This window comes from Pongo pygmaeus, chromosome 16 (genome assembly GCF_028885625.2).
Source record: "Pongo pygmaeus isolate AG05252 chromosome 16, NHGRI_mPonPyg2-v2.0_pri, whole genome shotgun sequence".
Classification (NCBI taxonomy): domain Eukaryota; kingdom Metazoa; phylum Chordata; class Mammalia; order Primates; family Hominidae; genus Pongo; species Pongo pygmaeus.
Window position 1 is genome coordinate 28,099,394 of NC_072389.2, and position 17,342 is coordinate 28,116,735.

General features: G+C 41.7%; 1 protein-coding gene across 7 annotated transcripts in view; it reads right to left on the reverse strand.

Moving 5' to 3' along the window:
- The window catches only part of GABRG3 (gamma-aminobutyric acid type A receptor subunit gamma3), a 574,336-nt gene that overhangs the window by 195,141 nt on the left and 361,853 nt on the right, over positions 1 to 17,342 (reverse strand). For all 7 annotated transcript variants that reach the window (XM_054451434.2, XM_063652473.1, XM_054451435.2 and 4 more), the window contains 2 exons: positions 15,032 to 15,252; positions 13,205 to 13,287 (listed from right to left, as the gene is read on the reverse strand). In XM_054451434.2, the coding sequence (XP_054307409.1) occupies positions 13,205 to 13,287; positions 15,032 to 15,252 (304 nt within the window). The remainder of the gene's footprint in view (positions 1 to 13,204; positions 13,288 to 15,031; positions 15,253 to 17,342) is intronic.

Genomic DNA, 17,342 nt, shown 5'->3' on the forward strand with positions numbered 1-17,342 from the left:
AGATCACCAGGAAACACATGCACAGAAGAGGGATCCTCACTGTTCTCTGGCCACTGCTTGGCACTGGGCCTGTGTCAGCCCAGTGGGAAAGCAGGACTTTCCCTTGGGACTGTGGTGACATGGCAGTGGCAGGACTCTGACATGCTCACACTGAGCTTCACTCGCTGGCATTTACTCCTCTTCCAAATTAATCACCCTGGGAGAATGGAACATTGTCTCTTAAAACTCAGAAAGCCAGGCAACATTCTCAGACATCTCTGACAGCTCTGCAACAGCAGTGACATTTTCCTAATAGTTTTTCTGGCTCTAATATGGCTGCAGCCAACACAGTTGTCAGAGATAAACAGCACCACATATTTTTTAATTTTCATCCCAAGTGGCGAGCCAGGGCAGAGCATGCTGCAGCCGTGTACATCTCACACTCCATGGCCTGAGTGTCTTTTGGTTCTGACTGTCCTCCACCAATAACAACAATAATGGGGTAACAATAGCCGTGAGCCCCTTTCTGGTGCATGATATATTGATCCCGAGAGCGCAGACTTGCTGGCCATTCTGCTCTGCTCAAAGCCTTGCCCCCTGCATGATAGGGGCAGATGACCTCATCTCTTCCTGCTTGATGTTCCTCAGCTGGGAAGGGTGCTGAAAAAAACAGGGACTTCAAAGTCAAGGTAAGGATGAAACGGGATGATAGGCTGAATGTACCTACGGAAGTGTGCAGGCTCCACGTTCCAGCACTGAGCTCCTTGCAGGCCAGACGCAGTCGTCAAGCTGACCCAGGGCTTCCCTGACACTCAGCTTGGTTCAAGTTTGATTTTTAAAGTTTATAAAAGTTTTCTAAACTTTATTTGAGTGAATACATGCATCATAAACTATAACAAAAACACACAAAGAAGTTAGCGGTAGCTCTTTTACTCTCTACCCCCAATTAATGCTAACTCTTAAAACTTTGACTAGGGCAAAAAAGAAAAAACATACTTAAAAAGGCAAATAATATTTTTATCACAAAAAAGTACCCTACCATTAAATGTCTTCTCCTACACCATTGCACTAGTAAAATTAATTCTGGAAAGCCACATATAAAAACAAAACAAAAAGCCGGAACTAGATAATAAATACTCAGGAGAGTTGCTGACCGGGCTAACTCTTCAGTAGTTTGAAGAAGCTTTCAGGCCTCTGAAGTCTGTTTATTTCCCAGCACAGTGTTCCAGCCATCTTGCCCTTCTTTCCCTCCAAAACACACCCCAAAACAAAAGCATGCGTCTTCGAGTCTCTGTTCTTAAAAAACAGCTTTCAAAAAGCAAATACTGCACAAAAGTACATAACAGAACTGTGAAAGATGTAGCATAGGACTTTTTTCTTCTTAGCAAAGTCGTCCTTGCTTTACATGGTTTCTTTCATACACTCTCCAGGGTTTGTCTGCCCCATGAGTAAGACAGCACTTTTGGATTACATTGCATGAAAAACAGAAAATATCTGACTTGTATAAAGCAAGGAGGTGATAACCACGTGATTAGAATTACAAATGCTGCTGAAGCTTTGGTTCCATTTTTATTGACTTCAGTTTTTCCTTTATGGAAGATGTAAGAAACATTAAGGTTTTCTGACCTTGTTATTTTTGCAAAATTTGCCTTTGATAGAGCAAACGTCTCAATAACGCCAAGAACTCTCAGTGGCTCCTTCAAGTTGTTTGTACTATGGAGAGGAGAGTATGGATCATACTCCCGGTTGCATTTTTAACTCAACAGAGAGCTTGGTGTTTGCAATCTTCGCACAGACATATATGTACATTGGTGGGTAGATTATTTAAAATGGAGAAGTTAGAAACCCAGTATGAAAGGCTGATGGCTTAGTGAGGGTTTGGCTATTTTCTCTGCCCTTGAAAACCTTGCCTGTGTAGAGTGTGTCTACCACAACTGCGCTTTCTTTCTCCTGAGAATTCCAGAGGCCACAGAGAAACTGTGCAATTATCCCTCGCACCCGCTCCTGCCCATGTAGCCACAACACTCCCATGGTTGTACGCTTTCTGGGCTAACTCAAGTGGGAATCTATAACAACTTCACCTAGAGTCCCTTCCATCATCGTATAACTTGCTGTCATTCCCACCTTGCAGATGGGGAAAGGGAGGTTTAAAGGGGTTTAGAGAGATGAAGAAGGTTCCCTGACACAAGAGGAGAGGCTAGCTGCTGCGTGATGAAACCTGAGAGATGCTGAAAGTCACCCTCACTGTTCGCCTCCCCAGCCTTCCTGCTCCAATGCCTCCTCCCTCCATCGACTCTGGGATGTTTGAGAAAGGGGCACAATGCCTCCAGGTTCACTGTTACAAGTTATGCAGGGTCACCTAAATGGAGTGAGAAGGCCATGACCTTCAAAGTGAGAAGTCCTCTTCTTATTCTCAGAAGCTGGCATCTCTTATCAATGCTATGATCATGTTCTTAACCTCTCTGAACAAATTACGTCACTAAAGCTGGAATAAAATAACCCACCTTCAAGACTGGGCAAAAGGAACCAGCGCAATCCTGTGCACCTGTACAGTGGTTTGCCCTCTGTAGTGAGTTTCCACCAAAGTAAGGAGGTCAGTTATTGGGGGACGATACTAAAGCCCTGTTACTTCACTGTCATCTTAGCAGGAATGCACAGCCAGCCTGACTGACTGCATCCAGCAGCCTCCCATTCCACAAGGTGTGCAAGTCTACAGGAATGGGAAGCAAGGACAGGGAGGGGTGGGAGAAGGCAAGGGGCAGAGCATATGAAACAGGCAAAGCAGGAGATGATAAACGCCCACCTCACCTCTGGCAGAGGCCTGCCTAGCGTGGTCCTTGATGGGAAGCCTGGTTCCCAGGGCAACAGCTTGATTCTTACTCACAGGTCCAGGATGCTGGACGTGCCGCAGAGCTCCCTCTAGCTGCTTCCAGAGTTTGCGGATTTAAGAGGATGCTTGCGCATTTAGGACCTTGACGTCTACATGTCTGGTAGGCTCCTCCCTCACCTGGGAAGGTGGACTTCCTTTTGGATGTCCACACCCCTTACCTCTGTGTGAGAGGACATGGGGCCTCTGTGGACACCTTGCAGAAGCTGCCATTTAGAGATTAACTCCTCCAACTAGGAGACAGGACTCTCCTGGTTGGAGTCTCCTAAAGGAGCAGTATGCTCCTTTCCTGCCACAGCAAAAGACACGGGGGAAGGCCCCACCTGTTGGGATGTCCCACCTGGCAGTGGGCCGCCTCATTAGTGCACTTAGGCAGCAGGCAGAAGACAAGGAGATTTTGACCTGGCTTATTTTAATACACACACCAGATACAAAGCATTTGGATGAGTAAAGAGTGGTTGATTCTCTCCCTAGGTCACATCAACAAGGGTTTAGAATGAAATACAGTTTGCTGTACTCTATGTGCTCTGCAAACAGGAAGAAAGGAGGTATTAGTGCAAAAGTATACATTTGCTGGTTTGTTTCCACCTCTGCTCGGCCAGTCAATATTGCAAAGCCTGATAGCAACATAGATAAATGCAGTTGTCCTGTCCAGTTCAGGCACCTTACTGTCTGGAGAGAACAAAGCTGACCATGAAATGCGCATGGTGCCTCCCTGGGGGCACTGAGCACCTAACTAGGAGCATGGTCCTCCTGCGATGCATGTAGAATCTTTCCCCAAGTCAACACTCCGCACAGACCTGTGGCCTGGAAGGATGCGAGTGCCGTGAACCAGCATCTGAATCAAACTTAATAGCAATGAACTTAACCTCGGGACCACAGAACCACCACATCAAGGGACCTGATCATCTTAAATCGGTTTCCACTGCCCTTCGGTTTTCTGGCATCTCCTCATAGCAAGTATGTTTAAAAAGAAAGACGGAAAGGATGCCTGGGGTGGGGGGCATCACTGCAGGGAGAAGGAGCAACCAAAGGTCTTTCTAGCACATTCCCAGTTAACAGCACGTCTACAAGAAGTGTGTTGATGGATAACTTTTAGGGTACCAGTATCAAAAGCAGCAGGTGATGCGGACATGTGTTTCCATTTCCTGAGGTGGACAGGGCTTGTTTTCAGACTGGCCCCACTCAAGGGCAGCCTGAAGCGCTGACCCCACGTTCCCGACCAGCTCAGGCAGATGAATTAATAGCAGAATCTACCCCAAGGAGGAGCCGAACAGTAACAAACAATGACTAGTATTTCTTAGCTTTAAGACTCCCCTCGCGCCATATTTAGTGCTGAATTATCTATTAATAACAGTCCTAGTGGATTCAGAGACAGTGTTGCGCTTGAAGGTATTTTCCTCCCCTTCTCTAGCCCGTGTTCCAATAGTGAATGTATAGGAAGGGCTTTAGAGAAGCATGGGTGGTTTGGAACTTTTTGAATCACAAGGCTTATTTGTGTGTGTGAGAGATTTAGTTTATGCACATACAAATACATGCATATTTGCATAGATTTTATGGCTTTTTTTAGGTTAGTCAAGACGTCTCATAGTTGGATTTCAAATCTGGAACTGAGAGACAAGAGAGTGCAGAGCATGTATAAAGAAAGATGCTGGAAATAAACAGGGAGAAAAAATGGGAAAAGAGGAATGAAGAACATGACTGATACTAAACAAAACCTAGGGTTTTGAAGATGTGCATCTTGTGTGAAGACCTCTGCGTGGGTCTCAGACTGTGCTTTCCAGCAGCATGGTGGCCTTGAGCAGCAATAGGCTACTGAGCTGTGAAATGTGGCTACTCTACACTGAAGTGTGCTGTCATAAAACACACACTGGTGTCTACGACTTAGCATAAAAATATCTCGGGCTATTTTATTAAAATAGCTCATTGATAATTTTTCATATTGATTGCATAGCAAAATGATAATATTCTGTATAGACCATACTGAATAAAATGTAGTAAAATTAACTCCACCTGTTTCTTTTTGCTTTTTATAATGAGACTCCTAGAAAATCTAAAATTGTGTCAGTGGCTTGCATTGTATTTCGATCAGACAGCTATGATTTAAGAAATATCATAAAAGGTACAAGAAGTGTTCATCTGAAAATGAAGACATTTAGAACTAAGCAGACCATGATGCTACTCAGGGAATAAGAGGAAAGTGTCTGCAAGTTTGAAAGAGAAGCAGAACCGAGGAAAACCAATACCGATCACCTTGTAGAGTATCGTCATTTTAATAATATTTAGTATTTCAGTTCAAAAGCACAAGATGCTTTTCTACTTATTTAGGTCTTCTTTCATTTTTTAAATAACAGAAGACAGTTAACAACTCCACCTTAGCTCTCACTTCCTGCTTATTTTGAGAATGTTATATAAATGGGATCCCACCTATGTGACCTTTGGAGACTGGCATTTTTCACTCAGCTTCGAATGCCGTTGCAGACCAAGTTGTTGCATATATGAGTAATTTGTTTGTTTTTCTTGCTGAGTAGTCATCCATTTTAAGGATGTACCAACAGTTTGCTTAACCATTAACCACTGAAGAACATGAGGGCTGTTTCTGGTTTGAGGCTATTAAGAATAGTGTTACTATGAATATGTATAGACAGATTTTTGTGTCAACGTAACTATTCATTTCTCCAAGATAAATACCCAAGCTTGCAATCGCTAGGTCATATGGTAAGTACAGTTTTAGTTTTATAAGACACTTCTGTACTATTTTCTACAGTGACTGTGTCATTCTACATTCCCACCAGCAGTGTACCCAGGTTTTCCACATCCTTGCCAGGGTTTGATGTTCCTACTATTTTTTTATTTTAGCCATTCTGATAGGTATGTAGTGATAGCTTAGTGTGGTTTTAATTTACATTTACTATTAATAATCGCTGATGACATTGGACATCTTTTCACATGCAGATTTTCCATGTAAATATCACCTTTGGTCAAATGACTAAGTCTTCTACCAATTTCTTTCTTTTTTTTTTTTTTTAGACTGAGTTTTGCTCGTTTCCCAGGCTGGAGTGCAATGGCACGATCTTTCACTGCAAACTCCACCTCCCAGGTTCAAGCGATTCTCCTGCCTCAGCCTTCCGAGTAGCTGAGATTACAGGCAAGCACCACCATGCCTGGCTAATTTTTTTTCTTTTTTTTTGGTAGAGACGGGGTTTCACCATGTTGTTCAGGCTTGTCTCGAACTGCTGACCTCAGGTAATCCGCCCGCCTTGGCCTCCCAAAGTGCCGGGATTACAGACGTGAGCCACCGCGCCCGGCCTTTTACCCATTTCTAACTGGATTGTTTTGTTGTTGTTCAGTTTTTAGTATACATTTTTAAAATGTGATTTAAAAATCCATAATGTAAAATGTATCACTTTAACACCATTTTCAGTGTACAACTCAGTTGTAGTAAGTACATTCCCAATGTTGGGCAGCAATCGCCACTCTATTTCCAGAACCTGCTCGTCCTCCCACACAGAAGCTCTGTGTTCCCCTTGTTCTCTCCTCCCCACACTCCCTGGTCCCCTCCACTCTGCTTTCTCTCTCTATGAATCTGCCTATTCTAGATACCTGATAGAGGTGCAGGCATAGAGTACTCAACCCTTTTTTGTTGGCCTTATTCAATTTAAATGATGTTTCCAAAGGCGTAGCATGCATCTGAACATCCTAGGTATCGCATATATTAAAACATCCTTAGTCATTAGGGAAATGTAAATCAAAATCATAATGAGCTACAACTTCTCATCCACTAGGATGGCTGTTATCAATAAAAAGGGAAAAGATAACAAGTGTTGGTGAGGATGTGAAGAGACTAAAATCTTTGTGCATTGCTGGTGAAAGTGTAAAGTGGTGCAGCTGCTGTGAAAAACAGGTTGTCATTTCCTAAGAGAATTAAATATAGAATTATTATATGGTCCAGCAATTCCACTTCTAGGAATATACCCGTAAGAACTGAAAGCTGGGACTCAAGCAGGGTCTTGTCTACCAATGGGAACAGCAGTCACAACAGTCAAAAGGTGACAGCAACCCAAGTGTCCATCAGAAAATGAATAAACAAATCATGGTATTGCACATGATATAATATTGTCCAGTCATAAAAAGAAATGAAATTATTTAAGAGTTATTTATATATACAGATTCAAGCCTTATCAGATTTCTGGTTTGCAAGTGTTTCTCCCAGCCTAATTTGCCTTTTCAACCTCATGACAAGCTTTTGGTAGACCAAAAGTTTTCACTTTTACAAGGTCCCATTTATCACTTTTTTCTTTTGGGGATCATGCTTTCAGTGTCAAATATAAACACTCTTTGTTAGCCTTAGTTCATGAACATTTTTTTCCTATGTATTTTTTCTAATATATTGTGTTTTTATGTTTATTTTATTTAAGGCCTCAATTCATTTGGAATTAACTATCAAGCTTATTTTTTTGCCCATAGATATCCAATTGAACTTCAGAAATCATTTACTTGTTGTTTGATAGAGTAATGATATATGCTACTTGCAAACTTCTCATAATATGGCATTTTAAAGATAAGGTTCAAGACATGCTAACAGCAGCACTGCCACGCATTAGTGTGACCAGTGTCCCAGGATTTAACATTGCACAATAAAGAGTCAACAGTGGGGTACTAATTATTTTATTGTTGAAAGTTTAATTAAAGGAATGGCGTCTCAACTTTGGGATTTTAGTCTAGTACATAATTTAAACACTTGCCAATGAACATTTATTTTGCATATATAATTTTCTATATCTCAAACTAAGCAACAGAAAGAGATTATGTTGAGGTCTGGTGAACCCCTATATTAGTTTACAGAAGTGTATATGTATGTGTGTGCCTGTGTGTGTGTGTGTCTGCATGTGTATGTGTGAAGAGATACCTCTCTTTAGAAAACATAATAGCATAGAGTTATAACACTGGCATTCTTAATATTTTGTCATTAATTTTGTATTTGACTTAAAACAGATTATGACATCTATGTATATTGCATTGTTTAGTTAAATGTATACACTGTAGCTATATTAAGCTAGACACATTACTTTTTCAAAGGCAATACAACTTTTGGAAGTGAAATCATGAGTAAAATGAAGCTCATACTAACATATGTTAACCAATCAGCTGGACAAAAAGAAACATTTATTTTATAATGCTGACATTTAATCAAAAGAACACCAAGAAGAAAACAAATTAATTTCAAAACAACTTAAGGAATGAGGAATTAAATGACCAAAATTTATATTTTGCCTTTTTATTTATTTTTTTCATAAAATATACTAAGACACAGATTAAACAATACAGTTTTTCATAATTCATGGGGGGGGATGATTTTTCCTTTTAGTGAAATGTATTTTGGGCTTGTTCTGCTGTGTAGATTCTCCCGACAATCTGAGAATTGTGAGTGGCACATCTACCAGGCAGGTTCCCAGGTCTTGGAATGCTCTGAGTGACTAGTAATTGTGGCAGGTAAACTAGTAACCAGCAAGGATGTTCACACCCTGAACCCCAGAAGCTGCTACTATGTCACTTTATGTGGCAGAAAGGACTTCAAAGATGTGATTAAGTGAAGGATCTTAGACGGGAGATCATCTTGGCCCATGTGAGTGAGTCCAACCTAATCACAAAGGTCTTCAAAACCACGGGAGCTCTCCTGTCTGTGGTCTAAGACAGATATGACAACATAAGTGGGATCAGAGAGAGGTGCTGTTTTTGGCTTCTAAGATAGAGGAAGGCGACCCACGTTAAGGAATGCGGGTGGCCTCTAGGAGCTTGAAAAAGGCCAGGACACAGATTCTCCCCCAGAGCCTCCAAGCGGCAATGCTGCCCTGCCCACACCTTGATTTTAACCCAGTTCAGATTTGTGATCTACAGAAACGTAAGATATTAAATTTATGTTGTTTCAAGCCACTAAGTTTGCAGTAATTTGTTGCAGGAGTAATAGGAAATGAATAAAACAACCAATGCTGTTTGCAATTGAATATTCTTTATGGTTCAATTTCTATGAGTGCACTAAATACACAATTATGGCCAAGTTCTGGACACTAAAAATGTTTGCCCAAGAGTCCATATCAAAATCACTTTTAATTCATCCATATAAGTAATTTAAAATTTAGTCTTAATAATTTTAACAAGTTTAAATAAACTAATAACATTACCTTTTAAAGTACATTTTAGGAATTTTTAAAATGTGATCCTTAACCACAATGACTACAGAAAGTGCTATAGGAAATTTTTAATTAATTAAAATATTATTTCAAAAATCTCAACTATTTAAAACATAAAAATCAAAGTTATTACCCAAACATGTTATACAGTAAATGTTACCCCCTCATCTCTGTGCATATATTGGAAAGTCTTATATACTTGTCACTGTTTGAGAGGTTTTGCTTCTGCTACTCAGAGAGTCAAGACCAGCCTAACAGTTGTTAATCAATTTTATGATCACTTTATATCTTACTGTACATTTTGGGCAGTTGTCCTAACTTTTATTTGTATGATAGTGAAAATAACTAGTTGTTCAACTTTGTTACTGTAAAATTTTTAAGTGGAAAAATACAGCTTCTGAGTGTATTTAATTGAAAAATACCAGGACATTGCAAGGTTAACTGTTCACAAACAGGGACATCACTTCACTTTCTTTTCTTTTTTCCTTTTTTTTTTTTGGTTGAGATGGAGTCTCACTCTGTCGCCCAGGCTAGAGTGCACTGGCATGATCTTGGCTCACCACAACCTCTGCCTCCCGGGTTCAAGCGATTCTTCTGCCTCAGCCTCCCGAGTAGCTGGGATTACAGGCACATGCCACCACGCCTGGCTAATTTTTGTATTTTTAGTAGAGATGAGGTTTCACCATATTGGCCAGGCTGGTCTCAAACTCCTGACCTCGTGATCCGCTTGCCTCAGCCTCCCAAAGTTCTGGGATTACAGGCATGAGCCACCGCGCCTGGCCCACTTCACTTTCAGTTGCTTATTGGTATTAGGATTGGCCTCTTCCTGGAAATGGACACCCATCATGTGGAAACAACTTAGGTACCAAACTGATTTAGATGCAAGTATCCTCCATCACTCCAAATTATCAATGAGTGTTTTCATTAGGACAGTGTTATTATTCTTATTTATGAATAGTGAATCCTATACATATGAATTAATGCTACACATGTAAAGTGGTTCAAAAACATACTTTAAAACACTTTCATATTTTGGGAATCCAAGTTTTTTTTTAATTTGATAATATGGCTCTATCAGAACATTGTGCTTTATGATTGCAATAGATTCCTAATTGATTTCTTTACCTCCAATAATTTTTTGCTAGACTTTTAAAAAAGAAGCAGGTTTAGGTTCACAGAAAAATTGAGCAGAAAGTACAGAGTACCCAAGTACTCCTTTCCCCAACTATCAACATCCCCTACCAGAGTGGTCCATTTGTTACCAACAATGAACCTATGTTGACACATCATTATCACCCAAAGTCCAGGGACTGATTTTAGCATTCATTCTTAGTGTTGTACATTCTATGGGTTGGACAAATATGTCCAACATGACAGTATCATATAGAATAGTTTCACTGTCCTAAAACTCCTCCCTCTGCCCACAACCCCTGGCAACCACTGACCTTTCTATTGTTTCCACAGTTTTGCCTTTTCCAGAATGTCATATAGTTGGAACCAGAGTATGCAACCTTTTCAGATTGGTTTCTTTTACTTAGTAAATATGCATTTAAGTTTCCTGCATGTCTCTTTATGGCTCAGTAGCTTCTTTCTTTGTAGTGCTGAATAATATTCCATTGCATGAATATGCTGTGGTTTGTTTATCCATTCTCCTACCAAAGGACATCTTGGTTGCTTCCAAATTTTGGCAATTACGAAGAAAGCTGCTATAAACACCTGTATGCAGGTTTTGGTGCGGACACAAGTTTTAATTCATTTGGGTAAATGCCAAGGAGTACAAATTCTGGATCATATAGTACCTGTATGTCTACTTCTGTAAGAGACGACCCAGCTGTCTTCCAAAGGGGCTGTGACACTGTGCATCCCCCAGCGATGAGTGAGAGTTCCTGTTGCCCCACATCCCCACCACATTTAAGGTTGCCAGTGTTTCAGATTTTTGCCATTCCAATAGGTATATAATCGTGTACTTTTGCTCTTATAAGATCTTTCATACTGTTCCTGAACATGAATTTGATCCTGCCACTCCCTGATTTTCAGATAACTTTTCTTTGCTCATGCATTGAAAGTGCCACTTTCTGACACTATATATAAGACTGTCCAGCCCCTGGCTCCTACATTCATTCTGACCACCCATCACTACCACAGCACACCAGAAATAGGGAAATAGATGTGGTTGGTCACACAAACCATTTTTACTACTATGCCAGATTTCTTGCTAGTACTTTATGCTCATTGCCAACTAATTCCAGAAAGGCATTCACTTCCACGTATTTCCCTGAGTACTATGTGTGAATTGTCTTTAAGAATTTAAATTATTTTATTTCTATAAAAATCTTTTTAAAACAATTTATACAAGCACTATTCTTTCTGGCAGTATTGTGTAAGTCCATGTGCACACAATCCCCTCCTGGAACTGAGCACTTAAAAGGCTCTGTGAATGATTTAAACACATTTTTACAGTATGACAGAACAAGGGAAGCTATTACAGAAAGAAACAAGGTTTCCAGTGAGAACGCATGCATGGTGTGCAGAGCTCTGCTGGTCTCTGCAGATCTGGACCTGGGCCTCCACGGGCCGCACACATGCAAGGAGCAGAAGCAAAAATAAAATAAGCGATGAACATATTTTACATTTGAAGGTTCAGGGAAAAATCCATAATGTTCAATGAAGAAAGCCACAAAAACTTCTACATGAGATTTCATCAGATCTGTTTGTCATGTTCCATATGCAATTTTATTTATTTATTTATTTATTTATTTTATTTATTTTGAGACAGAGTCTCGCTCTGTCACCCAGGCTGGAGTGCAGTGGTGCGATCTCAACTCACTGCAACCTCTGCTTCCCGGGTTCAAGCAATTCTCCTGCCTCAGCCTCCTGAGTAGGTGGGACTACAGCACCCGCCACCACGCTCAGTTAATTTTTTGTATTTTTAGTAGAGACAGGGTTTCACCGTGTTAGCCAGAATGATCTTGATCTCCTGACCTCGGGATCCGCCCACCTCGGCCTCCCAAAGTGCTGGGATTACAGGTGTGAGCCACCATGCCCAGCTCCATATGCAATTTTAAAGAAAGCCAATACAATAAACTGAATTCTTATGAGTCATACATAAATACTTGATCAATTCATTTAAAATGCCCCATTGTAAATTCATTCACCAGATATCTTTCCATTTTGATTTTAACTTAAAAATTATATAAATAGATTTGATATTTGATATTCCTTTTACATGTACTCTTATACTAAGCAGTAGATGCTGTCTTTAAGAACTTGTAAAGGATTAACTGTGATATCTACCATAAGTAAAATGTTGGAAGATAAAATACTATGAAAAATTAAATCATCTTACAATGGTTCAATGAGACAAATATAAGTAAAATTAAAGAAAAATTTGTATCTTTCTACTTGGTAGACAAATCACCTTACTTTAAGATAATGTTAAATCAGCTGGGCACAGTGGCTCACATCTGTAATCCCAGCACTTTGGGAGGCCGAGGTGGGTGGATCGCCTGAGGTCAGGAGTTCGAGATTAGCCTGACCAACATAGTGAAACCCTGTCTCTGCTAAAAATACAAAAGTTAGCTGGGTGTGGTAGCACGTGCCTATAGTCCCAGCTACTCAGGCGGCTGAGGCAGGAGAATCACTTGAATCCCGGGAGGCAGAGGTTGCAGTCAGCTAAGACCGTGCTACTGCACTCCAGCCTGGGCGACAAGAGCAAAACTCAGTCTCAATAAATAAATAAATAAATAAATAAATAAATAAATAAATAAATAAATATTAAAAAATAAATTAAAAAAAGATAATGTTAAAGCTAAAATATTACAAAGGAATTTTGTATACTTCCAAATAGTATGCACAGCTCATTAGCATAAAGGTCTTTGGTAAATCAACGGTTCATCAGTTTCTGAATCCTTCCATGTCAAGGGTCAAGTTGCTCACAGCCTTATCGAGATCACCTATTTTGTAACATGGCTCCTATGTGACAAGGTCTAGAGTGAAAACGCCCAGGTGGTCAATACTGAAACCATCATCAGTTTTCTCTGTGTGTGCAGGGACACTGTGATCAATTGCATGACTGTTTGACAGAAGCAGTACCAGGCTAGGCATCCCTCACACAGCGTGCACACCCCGGGCTGGGACTGGTACTCACAGCTGGAGAAAATCAGCGGGCAGGAGTGCTCGTCCATGGGGAAGTTGTGCAGCTGCAGCTGGCACTCGGCATTGATGGTGAGCCTGCGAAAAAGCCAAGTGTCAGTCCAGCTCAGCACACAGCACAGGGCAAGGCTGGCAGCCGTTACGGCACCCCATGTGGGGATGGGGAGGGCCGTTCCGTCACCCAGGGCAGCACGTGCGGCTCACTTTTGGCCCGGGATCCATTCACGGTGAGACTGTGCTGTGTTGCTTTCATGTTGGGTTAGTTTGTTTTGCTTTTAACTATCAGTGGCACAGAGAATTCCAGTTAGTAAAATTCCAACTGTGTCTAGAAATACACGCCAAGTCAGAGAGGAGACAAAACCAACTGTTGTTTTATAAGTTGTTGTTTTCAATCTGTTTGAATTAAATCCTTCCTCCATTTGGAAACTGGTGTGTTTATCTAAACAGCTATTATGCCAAATTAATGCACGCATTGGGGGGATTTCCTGTTTGGACTACTGCCCCTCTTTCACTAGGCAGGTGGTGGCTCTGCCAAATGGGGGCCCTGCATCCTCCCAGGGCAGCAGCCCCATATTTCAGTGTCTACATGGGGTTCCAGAACTGGCTTGCTGAGGCTCCGTGTCATGTCAGAGTCTCCAGTGTATGGCTTTACAACTGATGAGGAGACAACTTCTACAAACTCCAGCTCTCAACGTTTTTCATCAGCATGGTTCCCAGCTGTGGCTTTTTTTTTTTTTTTTTTTTTTTTTTTTTTTTTTTTTTTTTGGCTGTAATTGTTCCCTCCCTGGCAAAATGAGGATTTCCCTGAAACTTTAATGCTCTCTCACAGTCTGCTTATTTTAATGTCCATCTGTGCCTGTGTGTGTGCTGCGGACATTTATTTAATGTGAGGAATCAGATTTCTCCTTGTGAGTATTCTCAGTACGCACATGGCTTTTCATTCTCAGGATGGATGAGCTAAGCCAGCAGGGATGGGTAAGGAGAGTAAAGTGACAGGGGTCAAGCCCTGAGACAGAAAGAGCAGAGCGGGCAGATGCAGCCACAGAGCAGGTGCAAGAAGGAGCGAGAGTGAGCCCGTGACAGCAAAGGCTGGATGCACCCAGGGCTTCTGAGCCCTCAGGAAGAAGGGAGTGCAGTGTCCTCTGGAGCAGCACCACCCGCTCAGAGGACACTGCTGGAGGGACCGTCCAGTCCCTGTGCTGGGCGAGCAGACAGGAGTGCAGAGGGCCCTTCATTGCTAGTGTTGTGTTGCTGTGTGTTCAGTTAGACTCTGACCATCCTGGTGGAGAGATCTGGGAGAGACAGGCTCCCAGTGGTGACTGTGGGCGAGTCGGTTCCCTTCTTGGAAGCTCAGTTTCCCTTACCTCTCTGGGTTTCTTCGAAGACTTCCCTGACTCCAGGAGGACACACTCCAGGGGAGCTGCCACTTCCCTTAGGGATGTGCTGGGAAAGGGGCTGACTCTGCCCCTCTTCCTTGTGGTCTCAGATTTACTCTAACTACATTTGTTGATTAGTGCACCAAGACATCTGTATTTTCCTAGGGGAGAGGACCCATGGTATAAATCTATTAAGAATAACTTTCACAGCCTACTTCCAGCAGAAATAGATTCTGAAGAAATGAACTTATATTCTCTGCGGATCATCTGTATGCTTTTATTTTTACACATATGGCATGAGGACAAACTTTCTCAGGATGCTGTAGTATGTCTCACATGAAAGAGAATAGACTTAGAGATGAAAATAGGGTCTCATTCCTACAGTGATTCAAATTAAGGATCCCATTTCAAACCAGGAGTAATCAAAGATCGATGCAGCATCTTACCTCAAAGTGTAAAGGATTTTCCCGTCATTCCAAATCCGGAGGAGCTGATTGGGTGTGGTGATCCAGTGAGCCTCTGCGGTTTTAGAATTGCGAAAGATGGTGTCTGGGATCCAGATTAACCCCACCATGTTGCTGTTCAGAGTAAGAATTTTCATTGTGCTGTTGAATCGAAGGCGACTATCTGTCCAGGTCTGAGCAAAAAATATGTCAATTTGGTATTCCTGAAACAGAGCAGAAGGAGAGACAAGACAGTTCTATTAATAAATGTTCTGTATAATTTGTTCTCTTTGTCAAACGTTCTGTGTTCTCTCCATGTTGACATCCTCACCTCCCCAATTCTCTTTCTGATAGAGACTGGTTCAACATGGCAAGCACTCAGTGAATGATGACCAATATTATTTGTCAACAGTGTAGTAACATTATGTGACATACTATAAATCTTAAGTTCCAATAAATATATGAAGTGTGAAGAGGGGCTAAGAGGGACAGTAGAATCTATTTCAGGGTGTGGAGGCAAACCCTAGGCTCGCCAGTCCAAGCCTTGACAGGTAGCAGGACCTATTGGAGCCTCTGTTCTCTGATCTATAAAATGGGGAACATAACAGTGTCCACCTCCTCAAGGGTGTTAACGAAGATAAAAGGAAATGATTAAATGAGCACCCTTAGTGCCTGCCAGAGAGCAGGTGATCCATTCATATTCATTCATATAATAGTTATGACTATTTGTACTTGGGTCTTCTCAAGCTACAAAAAGCAGAACAAAAAGAAAAGTAAGAAATAAAATACAACAAAGAACTGTAGAGAGGACAGCCACCCAAGCCAAATGCCGATTCCAAGAGCAGACTGAAGAGGTACAAATACAGAGGCAAAGGCCCAGGGTTGAAGCCACTGTAGTGTTCATGGTGCCCAGTAAGACTTTGCTGCAGCCATCAAACGGTTAGGACAGGACTGATTCTATCCTAGGGGCACTCTAGGAGACCCAAAGAAGTGCCTGTAACCTGGGCAATTGAAAATAATTTAAAGAATTATTTTAGGTTCATGGTAAGAAGGATGTAGAGGCTGATTGTAAGGGATTTTTATATCTTTCATAATTTTTGTTATGTAGTAGATATTATAAATGTGTTACTTTTGTAGAGTCTGAATTTTGTGATTCTCAACAAATCTCATATTTACCCTTTCCACTGAGTTTCCCATTAAAGAATCTTTCTGTGGCAGGTAATTCAATTTCAGGTTTATAATTCAACTGGTCTTTCATTAACTAATTCATTCATCATTCATTCATCATTTCTTTGCTTCACTGAGTATGCCAGGCTTTTCAAAGCAAGGAAGACCCAGCATTGCGCCAACAAGAAACTCCCTCCCTCCTAGAGCTTCTATTCTATCCAGGGAAGACAGGCCTTAAATAAATAGGCTGGTGATCATTTACGCCACACACAAAAATAAGGCTGGTGTATTACTAAGGATTCAAGTAGGGGAAACAAAAGGTATCCAGGCATCCAGCATAGGAGGAATTATGGAACAGGCAATGTGAGTCTTGCATAAGCATTTGCGCAGTTGGGGGAGCAAATAGCAGGAAAGCAGCAGCTGGGAGCAGGTTCTCAGTGAGTTTTCCAGAAGCCTCTCGCGGCTCAGCAGCCATGGCAGGTCACGTGTGGCATCTCAGCAACCAGATGGACCCTCCCAAGTCCACTTGCCTGTCTGAATGTGCTCTTGGGGATGAATGGCCTCAGCCTCGTTCCCGCCTTCCAAAACTTGGCATGCCTCTCACTGACAGACTCTGAACCCACAGCCACACAGTGAAGGTGTGTGTAAGTGTGTGTGTGAGTGTGTGCATGTGTGTGCTTCTGCCATATAACCTAGCATGTGCTGACTGATACAAAAAATGGGGTTCAAAGAGTGGTGAAATGAAACAAAAGCAGGTAGCATTGATGCTTAGGGCTCAGGAATGTGGGACTGGAGGCCAGACGCCTGGTGTCATGCATGGGTGAAACATCTAATGGGACGGAACCTGTCTAAGGAGCGGGTAGCTCTCTGGGCAGAGGTTGGAAAAGGAATGGTAATTAGCATGTGTTGACTGCTATTCTCTGTGCTTGGTAAGTTATCACAGGAAGGAAATTATCTCCAAAAGAACCCAGTGGTTTGAAAGCTGTTATAAAAGAGGAAAGAAAGACAAAGCACACTTGGGGTCTGGCGAGGCTGGGAGAGGCAAGGGCCTCATCTCTACAGCGGAACATCAAGAACAGCTTGCAGTGCCAAAGTCCATTGAAACAACCTGGCAGAAATAATCACACCCATTGCTAAAGCCTCTAAA